This window comes from Panthera onca, chromosome E2 (genome assembly GCF_046562875.1).
Source record: "Panthera onca isolate mPanOnc1 chromosome E2, mPanOnc1 haplotype 2, whole genome shotgun sequence".
NCBI classification, from domain to species: domain Eukaryota; kingdom Metazoa; phylum Chordata; class Mammalia; order Carnivora; family Felidae; genus Panthera; species Panthera onca.
The window spans coordinates 44,331,971-44,343,123 of NC_138353.1; the positions used below are offsets into that span (position 1 = coordinate 44,331,971).

General features: G+C 39.9%; 2 protein-coding genes across 9 annotated transcripts in view; one reads left to right on the plus strand and one right to left on the minus strand.

Moving 5' to 3' along the window:
- The window catches only part of NIP7 (nucleolar pre-rRNA processing protein NIP7), a 66,794-nt gene that overhangs the window by 1,251 nt on the left and 54,390 nt on the right, over positions 1–11,153 (plus strand). For 5 of the 8 annotated variants that reach the window (XM_060650321.2, XM_060650320.2, XM_060650324.2 and 2 more), the window contains exon 4: positions 190–330. In XM_060650321.2, the coding sequence (XP_060506304.1) occupies positions 190–330 (141 nt within the window). Of the gene's footprint in view, positions 1–189; positions 331–545; positions 1,647–2,082; positions 4,428–10,442; positions 11,049–11,153 lie in introns of those variants that run through there. The other 3 variants (XM_078438927.1, XM_060650322.3, XM_060650317.2) reach the window with 3 other exon arrangements.
- On the minus strand, positions 2,129–8,034 carry TMED6 (transmembrane p24 trafficking protein 6). The gene is made up of 4 exons (XM_060650316.3): positions 7,822–8,034; positions 6,454–6,580; positions 4,665–4,816; positions 2,129–2,362 (listed from the first exon to the last, which is right to left on the minus strand). The coding sequence occupies exons 1-4, from the start codon at positions 8,032–8,034 to the stop codon at positions 2,129–2,131; spliced, it is 726 nt and encodes a 241-aa protein (XP_060506299.1).

Sequence of the window (11,153 nt, forward strand, 5' to 3'; positions counted from 1 at the left end):
GACCAAATTAAAACAATAAAGCTTTTTCACAGCAAAATTAAATAAATAAATAAATAAATAAATAAATAAAAAATAAAAGAAAATTAATCACATATCCAACAGCTGACTAATCTATGGGATATAATTATTAGCATTTTAATGTCTCTTAGATTTAATGGTGGGGTTTTTTTGTTGTCGTTTTTTTTATAGTATAAAGTCTGGATAAAGCCTGGAGCAGAGCAGTCCTTCCTGTATGGGAACCATGTGTTGAAATCTGGACTGGGTCGAATCACTGAAAATACCTGTCAGTACCAGGGAGTGGTGGTGTACTCCATGGCAGACGTCCCTCTGGTGAGTAGAGATGGTAGCTGTTAGAAAAGTCAAGTATCTTTTTTAATTTAGAAGGCTGCATTTTCCATCTGTGCGCTTCAGAGACTAAATTCTCAGCACCTTTTGAATTTCTCAAAGATAAGAACTGCATTTTTTTCATCTTCGTTATTTCCACCCCTCGATGCATGCTTGTTGAATGACTTGAGTGAATCAGTGTCTCTTCTTTTGAATCCCAGGGTTTTGGGGTGGCAGCAAAGTCTACACAAGACTGCAGGAAAGTAGACCCCATGGCGATTGTGGTATTTCATCAAGCAGACATTGGGGAATATGTGCGGCATGAAGAGACATTGACTTAAAACGAAATCATCGCAAGGACTTGTGGCTGTGTGGAAGGGCCTAGCTTTGTTTCCCGTGTCTGTGTAGGCTCCATCATCATGTTGAATTTTGTCAACACTGACTTCTTCAGGGACTTCTTAGTTTAATATTCTCTCTATTGCGATTGAATGCAGGCTGGATTCTTAAGTGGAAATGGTTCAAAAATGGCATTTCAGATCTTTGTGTTTGTGACTAAATAGAATGCTGTGTTTTATATTTGAATCAGAAGGCTTCTTGTCTTGAGTAACAGGTTCTAAGTCGTTGGAACTGAGGACAAGAATAGCTAGCTTATTGTTATCTGTGATAACGCCGTTTTCAAACTCATGATAAGAACACAAAGGATTTTTTCATTGTTTATATGATGAAAGTTAGATATTGCCATGAGAATGGTAGGCCATGTGTTGGATTTTATGAATGAAATTTGGATAAAATAATAAGAGCAATTTGTCCTGCCAGTTTTCTATACGGTGGGTGTTGTGTGGTATGGAAGAAAATCTTGGATCTAAACCCCAGTTCTGACACCTACCAGCTGTATGGCCTTAGAAGTCATTATACTTTAAGCTTAATTTTCTTCTTCAAAAAAAAACAGCTTTAACCTAAAGATGGTTTTTAGGATTAGAAGTCACGTTTGTAAAGCACTTAAGCACAGTGCCTGGCAAATGATAGGTGTTAAATAAATGGTAAAATTATTTTTATATTGCATATACTGGGTATTTCTATTACTAAGGATAGGGTCTTATGAATACAGCTTGATTATATATCTTCGTTCTTGATTTTTCTTTTTCTGAGATGGTATGATCCCAGGCTAATGGTATTTTCATCACCTTGATTTCTTAAAATGTGATTTCCCATGGGAGCCTTTACTTAACTCGACTAGACAGCACTAATCAGAGACCTTGATATAATTCAGCTCTTCCCATGCTTCCTAAAATTATTTTTGGAATTATTAAAATGTTTTTTTTTTTTAATGAAAAAATTCCACTAAGTTTTTTAAACTGCCTGTTTTAAATCTACTGCTTTTCTTTTTTTCCTGCTTATTTTAAATTCCAAAGGTGACATCTCTAAAAATAAAACATTTTTCAACTACAAAAAAGCAGTCTGCCAATTCCTGTTTTTGTATGCAACGCATAAAACTGAGATGTGTATGTTTTTGTCCCATTTTTTTCAACTCTTCTCCCTCCCATGGTTCTCAACCCTCTAGATAAACTTAGAGTTAAGGGACTGCTGTATGATGAACGGTATTTTGATGGTAGCATCACTTAGCGCACACTTTTGTAATAGCCAATATCAATACTTATACATTTTTATTATTTATTGCCATTTTGAGGCAATAGGAAAGGAGAGCAATAGACTAATATGTTCTAACAAGTTGATTTTTTTTCCAATAATTTTACAAAGCTCGTGACTCAGAAGAAAAGGACTAGGGTGCTGTAGTCATTTTGGCTTAGCATCTTGGCTTTTTTGTGTCTGTAACCTTTGGGACATTAAAGAGACGCTTCAAGAAATACAGCTGCAGGATTCCAGAAAGAACAATAACAAAGCTCTGAGCTGTCGACCACCAGTTCACGTAGTTATAGTTTGATTGGAGAAGGAAAAAGTCAGCCATTTTCCTCATGCGGGCAAAGTTGTAATACCGCCACATGTGAAAGATGTTGTTCTGCATCTTCCGTGTACTCTCCTGTGGGACAGAAAATGAAATTAAAAAAGAGTCCTCCCTACCACCCATCTAGTCTCACCCCATTGCTCAGAAGCACTAACCTAAGTTATCTGGAAGCTGAGTAACTTCTATAATTTTATGATACATACAATAAGTTGGTTATTGTAGTTGTTGGTAAACCTGGTTTTGCTCTCTATGAAAACATCGCCTGGACTTTGGTTTAAAAAACAAAATTTTTGTAATGAAAAATTTCAGTTCTAAAACTCTTTCAGAGTATCTCTAGATTTAGACATGTACTCAGTACATCATTGCCCCTCTGGCTGATGTTTTCTGTTTTTTGTAGATGGTAGAAGATGGGGGCTTGCATGCAAACTTTTTTTGGTTTTTGGGGTTTTTTTTAGTATTTATTTATCTAAGTAATTTCTATACTCAACGTGGGGCTGAAACCCATGAACCTGAAATCAAGAGTTACATTCTGTACTGACTCACCCAGCCAGGTGTCCCTGCAAACTTTTTATTAAAGGACCAGATAGTAAATCGTTTAGGCTTTGTAGGTGATACAGTCTCTGTTGCAACTACTGAACTCTGCTCTTATTAGCATAAAAGCAGCCATATATAATTGTCAAACAAGCATAGTTGTGTTTCAGTGAAACTTCATTTACAGAAATACGCAGTGGGATTTTGTGCGTTGAAAAATACTATGAAGAAAGTGAAAAGACATCCCACAGAATAGGGAAAATGTTTACAAATCATTTATCTGATAAGGATCCAGAATATATAAAAAACTTAAAACTCAACTCAACCATAAAAAGACAGCCCTATTTTATTTTCTTTCTTTTCTTTTTCTTTTTTTTTTTTTTGTGATGTGGACTTTTAATTCATACCTCCCCTCTCTCCCAACTGTGGCAGCTGAATAGGGAATGATCCCTCAGAACTCCCTGAGAAGACTAAAAAAGGGGGTTTGCATTCTTCTGGGTAGATAGGGGATGCGGTCAGAGTTGTCTGTAATAAAGCTAGCTACCTTCATCCTCTTCAAAAAGCATCAAGGAGTTCCTGGAATCTGAGTCAAGAATCCCTCCTCCTTGGCCAGACCCTGTGCTCTGGCCTGGGTTTCAGGCCAGCCCGGGAAAGACAGCCCAATTTTAATACGGGAAAATGATTTGAATAGACAGTTCTCCACAGAAGGTATACAGATGGCCAAAAAACATGGAAAGATGCTCAATGTCATTAGTCATTAGGGACACATACCTCAAAACCACAAGATACAACTTCACACCCACTAGAGCAGCTTTAGTAAAAGACACAGTAACCTGTTGGCAGGGATGTGGAAAAATTGAAACCCTCAGATACTGCTGGTGGGAGTGTAAGATGGTTTAGGCACTGGAAAACAGTTACTCATAAAGTTAAACAGAGTTACCATATGACCCACCAGAGTATCCTACTAACTGGTATACAGAAATGAAAACATGTTCACACAAAAACTTCATGCAAATGTTCATACCCGCATTATTCCTAATAGCCAAAAAGTGGATGACCCAAATGTCATCAGCTGATGAGTCGATAAGAAACTGATACATTCATAAAAGAGGATATTCATCCATAAAAGGGAATGAAGTATTAATACCTGCTATAATGTGGATGACTCTTGAAAACATGCTAAGTGAAAGAAGTCAGAAACAAAAGGCCACATAGTATGATTACACTCATGTGAAGTGCACAGAATAGGCAAATTTAAAGAAACAGTTGATTAGTGAGTGATTGCCCGGGACTGGGGAGGGGGGCATGGGGAAGGAGGAGTGAGTAATGGGTATGGAGTTCTTTTGGGGCTGATGAAACTTGTGAAATTAGATGCAGGTAATAGTTGCATGACCTTGGGAATGTACTAAAAACCGCAGAATTGTACATTTTAAAATAGTGAATTCTATCTAAAATTTGAAAAAACGGGCGTCCAGGTGGCTTAGTCGGTTAAGCATCCAACTCTTGGTTTTGGGTCAGGTCATGATCTTAGGGGTTCGTGGGATCAAGCCCTGTGTCAGGCTCTGTGCTGACAACGCAGAACCTGGTTGGGATTTTCTCTCTCTCCCTCTCTAAATAAATAAATAAACTTTAAAAAAAGAAACAGGCACTGGGCCAGATTTGGCCTGTGCACCATATTTTGTCAACTCCTGTTATAAACAAGTGAGGAATTTTAAGAGCTCTAAGTTATAAAAATTGAAGGTTTCAAATCCTCTTGCCTGTTTGGTTTCTCCCCAAATGAGCCCTCAGATGATATTACTAATTTTCAAGGATGTTTCCACAGATGTTTCTCTCACAAAACAGTTACCTCAATTGCATCCAGAGTATCATTCAGTTGTTTTCTTTCATTCTTCTGTTTGTGGTCCATCTCAGGCCCCTCGTAGAAAACTCCAAAATTGAGGTAAACTTGGACAGAACCAAAGTGATTTTGCTGATTTTTTAGACAAAGCTGATAAAAACCTGTAGGAATCCCTAGATCATTACCAAGTCTTGGCCTCCACCCTTTGTTGAACTCCCACCCTCTAGATTTCCCTGGAGATACCTGTTTACCAGTGTTAAATGTGCTACTTAATACCTTCTTTTCACTTAGGAAGTACAAAGATAGAATGTTTAAGGTGGAAGGCCTTACGTGATCTTCCATGAAACTTACTTTACTGAGTATCAGTTATGATACTGTTTTGCCAAATATTAGTAACTGAGTTCTATAAAATAGTAAATTTATAAGAAGTAAATTTATTAAGTAAATTGGTTCTATACTAGATAGGAAACCATGTTTTCTCCTTTGTCACCTGTAGTTCCCACATCTCTTACTGAAGCTCTTCTCAACAAAATGAGTTGAAATTAAGAGCATGCTATTTGCCTTCTTGTACACCATTACTGGGGGATACCGTCTTGAACTTGAAACTAGAGAAAATGATGTGTTGTGAATGAAAGAAGCTATCCTGCTGGATGGAGTAACTTCTGCAAGGTGGTTTGTACGGGAGCTAACGGTTTGGGGTATGAACTAGTGCTGGTTCTCAACTGGGATCCTCCCTTTTGTGTGTGCCTCCCTTTGTGTGTGTGTGTGTGGGAGCAGGGAAGAGCGGGATTAGAAGGGCGTGGCAGTTATTTGATTGTTCTAATGGTTAGAAGGCACTGCTGGTACATGGGGGCCAAAGATGCCAGATACCATATGGTGCTGAAAATCCTGTGCTACACAGTGAAGGATTGTTTTATGCCCTGATTCAGAAACACTTTTTTTTTTCTGTACACCTGGCTAGTAGAGAGGGCAATTAAAACTGACCAGTGTTGTCCAGGGTGGGGATAGGCTCAATCTGGCTGTAGGAATTTTCTGATGACTGGGGAAGTGTTTTGTTGTTTGTGGATATTTTCATGGCCATGCATTTCCTTTTGTTCTGAGTCTGCTATTTCATAACTGGCTCAAGTATTCTGGTGACTGGAAAGGAATGTTATCATGTAATAAATTTATTAGTTGGAATTCTGTATTATAAATGGGTCTCTCTTTTGGTCACTTTCCCATAACCTCATCAGTTGGAGATGATGAGATAAAATTGAGCTTCTGGACCCTGGAGTTACAGTAATTAGTCACCTGGAGACCCTGCCCTGAATCTGACAGCAACTGCCTGCTGCTTAATGTCCTCCACTACAGGCAGTCTCCGGGAAAGATTTGATATTGGTGTTGAAGGCTGGTTTTTGATGTTGGAAACTGGGTTCTTCCCCCTACTGTTTGATCATCCCCGTGTGAAAAAGCCAGGGCTAATATATCTCAGGTTATCATTTCAGGGGTGCCTGGGTGGCTCAGTTGGTTGAGCATCCGGATCTTGATTTTGGCTCAGGTCATCATCTCATGGGTTCGGGAGATCAAGGTCCACGTCAGGCTCCACACTGATTGTGTGAAGCCTACTTGGTATATTCTCTCTCTCTCTCTCTCTCTCTCTCTCTGTCTCTCTCTCTGTCTCCTTCCCCCACCCCTCCTCCACTAACGTGCTCACTGGCCCTCTCTCAAACTGAAAAAAGTAATTTCAGTACTTCTCATTATTTACCCAATTTCAAAGAAATTTAGGATTATTACAGTAGCTGTGGTGATAAAAACAGACCTGTCTCTTTGATAGAGAAGTTAATCTGGCCCCGAACATCCTGAGAGGAGTCTATGAGGAAACCCTGTGGGGTATGTGCTGTGGCAGCAACATGCCGGTCATGTGACATTCCCAGTGTCCGCTGCACCTGCCAAGACACATTAAAGAGGGAGAAAACCCCTGCTACATCACCAAGAGCTAGCTAAATAGTAAGATTGACATTCATGATCATCAGCACAGTGGTTCTCTGGGAATCTGGATGGAGACAACAGTGGTGTTGGGGAGATAGGAAGGGACAGCAATGCTGAACATTCTGCTGTGTTAGAAACAGTATTGCAGGACAAAGAATTGCCCAAAATGCCAATAGCACTCCAGTTAAGAAGACATGTCTCAGACCATACATCGTGTATCAACTGATGTGTATGTTTTGGCTATGGAGTTCTTGAATGAACTTGCTTGGTTTTGACTTCCCTAGTGTCCTTGATGTAGGCTTATTTGCTGCTTGACAGCAAATAAATAAGGCATTCAGTAGGAACTTGTCCCCAAGCTGTGTCTTGATAAGCCCAGGCTACAGTGAGCTGGTTAGTAGCTACTGTTCCAAATTCAGAGATAAGAAAAGGCTCTGATAAGCTAACTTAAAATAAGCTTTGAGTTACAGTGGAATGGAATGAGATCAATAGAGTCTATTACTATGTAAATAAAATTTAGAAAGTTAACAGGTTTCTAAGATAAAGAACAAGGAAATGAACAGCTTCTGACTTTACTATTGAGTTCACCATCCTTGGGCAGTGTGGTGTAAGACCACAGGATGGATAAATGTACTTGGCCTGTGAACAGGCAACTTTTAAACATTTACCTTCCTAAAGAAACAAGACTGGCCAAATGGAGCAATCTTGAGTCAGTGATTCTTTAATTTGCCAGAATTACCCCTAAAAGCAAGAGAATAAATGTTGGCTCCCCTAGCCCCGTAAAGAAGCATCTTTCTTTCAAATCTCAGGGTCTGTTGCCAAAGTTCATGTAGGTTTTCATTTTACTTTGTACCACATCCATATTATTTTAATGTTTTAAAAAGTGGATTCTCTCCCCTCTCATCTCCAAATCTGAGTTAATATACGATTACCTCTCTGGGAAGAGGCAGCTTGTTTGTCCCATGGCTTTGAGCACACCTCCATTGCCCCCATTTTGATTAGTCAATCCATATGTTATAGGGATTGTTCATTCATGGAGGGTTTCCATCTTAACTGCAGGTCCATTTCATTAACAGGTAGGGAATCACAGCATAAGAAAGACAAACAATCTTGTATTCGAGTAAAACCTGACCCACTTAACAAAAGGAAACAAACAAAAAAGACAAGTCCCCAGTATGGCTAGAGGAGCCCTTGTACTTACCTCATAACTGAAATAGAAGTATCCAGTCTGGTAGGCAAATTGCCAGAAGCACTCTGTGCCTCCTGGAGGGATCATGATGGCAAAGTCAGATCGATCTGCTCCATGGAAGTGTGGCTGGTCCCCAGAACCACTAAAGGGTTCTGTCTTCAGGCTCCTAGCAGAGGTCACTAGGTTCAGAACTACCAGTCCAGCTCCAGAGAGCAAAGGGAACATGCCGCTTTCTGAAGATTCCTCTGTAGGTGAACTGTTTGCACAAGCCCAGTGAAACCAAGCAGTTTAAGACACCTGCTAGGGTAATCATTAACTCGCAAGTCACACTTAGGCCAGTTTCGGGGCCACACATGGATATTCCATAATAGAAGTGGCGTGATACCTCCATGCTTGGCTCACAGGAAGAGGTTTTGTTTTTACCTCAGAAACTCACTGCAGGGTGCCTGGGTGGCTCAGTCAATTGAGCATCTGACTTCGGCTCAGGTTATGATCTCACTGTTCATGGGGTAGAGCCCTGAGTTGGGCTCTGTGCTGACAGCTCAGAGCCTGGAGCCTGCTTCAGATTCTGTCTCCCTCTCTCTCTCTCTATCTGCTCCTCCCCTGCTTTCACACTCTCTCTCTCTCTCCCTCTCCCTCTCTCAAAAATAAGCAAACAGTAAAAAAAAAAAAAACAAAAACAAAAATACCTCAGTGGTTTACCAAACCTACTTCATGGGTGCTAGATAGAATCTGCTACTTCAGAAGAGATATTTCTCTCCTTCCTTTGGGCTATGGTTTTTCATACCTGCTTCTTGGGGGTAAACATTTGGTAAGTTTATTTACAACCATCTGAATATACTGACAAGGTTTGGCCGGGGAGATTCTTTCTCTTATTCATATCTAATTGCTAAATGATACCTATTGCCCCAGTAGGACATATGGGGCAGATCTGTTTCAACAGAATTTGTTCCGTCCAGTGCTAGAGGTTAGAGAGCAAAAAGCACAGCATAGGAGTATGTACAAAAATTTTAATGGATAAAGTGAGCGAGAGGCAGTGGTGAAACCCCTCCACTGATAATCCTTGTTCTTTCTCCCACCTGACTGATATATTCATCTAAAACTATACAAAAACCCACTTAAAAGACTATTTCTATTATTCAAACTCTTGATCTTTCTTCTTTTATTTATCACTTCTTCACTCACAGCGGGGAAAAAGGCTCACTGATCCACTGACCTCATGGCTGGCATTGAGCTAAGAGATTTACTTGCTTATTTATTCTCTCAACAGCCCTGCAAGAGAGGTACCATTACCTACTGACTTATAGATGAGGAAATGTTCATTCAGAGATTGAGGTGGCCGGCTCACTGTCCCAGAAGCGCGGCTGGTGCAGCTGGGGCTTTGAGTGAGCCTCACCCTCTTACCTACCAGGACAGTGTTTCTAGACAGTCTTTGAGTGCTGACAGTGTATAATGTTTTTATTTCAGCCATAATCTTAAAAAAAAAAACAAAAAAACAAAAAAGCATTAGCACCTTCTAACCAAGTATTGCTTCAGAATTCAGTGCATTGACTCCAAGTGGTAATATCTTAAGTGTCACAAAGCTAATAGGCAAAGAACAGACTTCGTAATAGTGTTCAGGTCTAGCGAAGGCTACGTGACATCACCGTACCCTTCAGGCACAGTGGTTTGCAGCAGTCTTGCTAAGGTGAAGGTGCGAGAGATTGGGATCACTTCTCAGTGCACGGTGGCACAGGCACCCCCACCCACATCCTGTCACGGCTATAGTCCCAACGCTACCCATGTCATGAGCAGTGACTTAAATTCAGCAAAAGAATCATCAGTTCACAGTACATTTCATAGTTCTATGGAAGCTGTAGGCATAGTTTTATGTGTGTACCCATTTCAATAATACTATCATAAAAACACCTCTGAAGTTACATTAAAAAGCGTTAATGGACTTATGCATTTCTCAGTTTGAGAAACACTGATAGGGATACTCTGCTTCCCTGAATATATCCCACATCTCTCTTCTACCTAGAGAGCAGAGTCTAATAATGTGAGAGTGGAGGAGAGAAAAGCTTCTGGATCCTAACCCTGTTTAGGGGAACCAGATCAATGGGATTTGGGTCTCACCTTTTCACTGTAGCTTCATTTGGGATTAACTGATAGGAAAACAGGATACTAAATTCCAAAACATGTAAATATATAAAAAAGCTCTATAAAGTTTCTAACTTGTAGGTACAGGATGAATTTTAAAACTGTAGCATTTCTTTACAACTTGCCTTTCACTCAAATGTGAGAAAGGGGGAATTTTGTCCCAAAATATGTTATATGAAGAAATGGACAAATTAAAAGGAAGTTTCCACATCTCTGTTGGACATGGCTTTCAAGGATTAAAACACCCAATACAAGCTGACATCAGCTTCTTAACACAGTCAACATGGTTCAGCAAAGTTTGTTCAACATGGTGCTACCTCCATCTGCTCATACGTGCTCTGCTAGAATTAAATAGCTACTTAACATTTGAGAGAAGCAAGACTTTAATGAAGAGTGCTACAAGTTATGGACAATTAGTTCTCATATTTTAAAAAAAGATTACAGAAAACACTTTACTGATTTTTTTTTCTTTTTTTTTTTTTTTTGCCAAAAAGACAGTCTTTAAGGATGTCCGAGAGAGACAGCAAGCACAACAAGGTACAAAAGGAGAAGGGAATGTTGAGTTTCAGAGCAAGACACTAACACAGCACAATTAGGGAATCAGGCGGAAGCAACCATTTCACAAAGAATGTAATTAGGCATTTATATTCAGTCAAGATTTTTTTAAGCTTTAAAAGTCCAGCATAAGGAAGAGACTTGGGCAGGGGGACTGGGGTAAAGGGCTAAGCTTATCTACAATCACCATTTTACCAAAAAACACACTGGTTCAACCACAGGAGAGGTGGAGGTTAAACCTGCCTGCCTAGCCCAGCAAATAATGGGAGCAAATGCCAAGGCTGTCAGGTCTAGATGTTGATGTTACAACTGGCTAGAGTTTTTAAAGAGACACTGATTCCACCAGGACTGGTCTCTCATCAACCTGGGTTCATGACAGATGAAGGTCCTTTGCATTTGCATCAGAAGGCCAAAGCTTTACCTGGAACAAGTTCACTCCAAATAATGCTCACGTTGCTGGTTTTAACAGGTCAGAGTCATGAGTGGCTCCTAACAGACTCCACCATTTCCTAGGAGAAGGTTCTACTGATTACCAGGGATTTAAATTCAAGCAAACCACTAAAGAAGGGAAATACTAATGATATTCTGGCACTGTACAAGCTATGTGCCTGTCATCTCTGCCAAGGACATGGGGTGGACTTGGCTTTGTT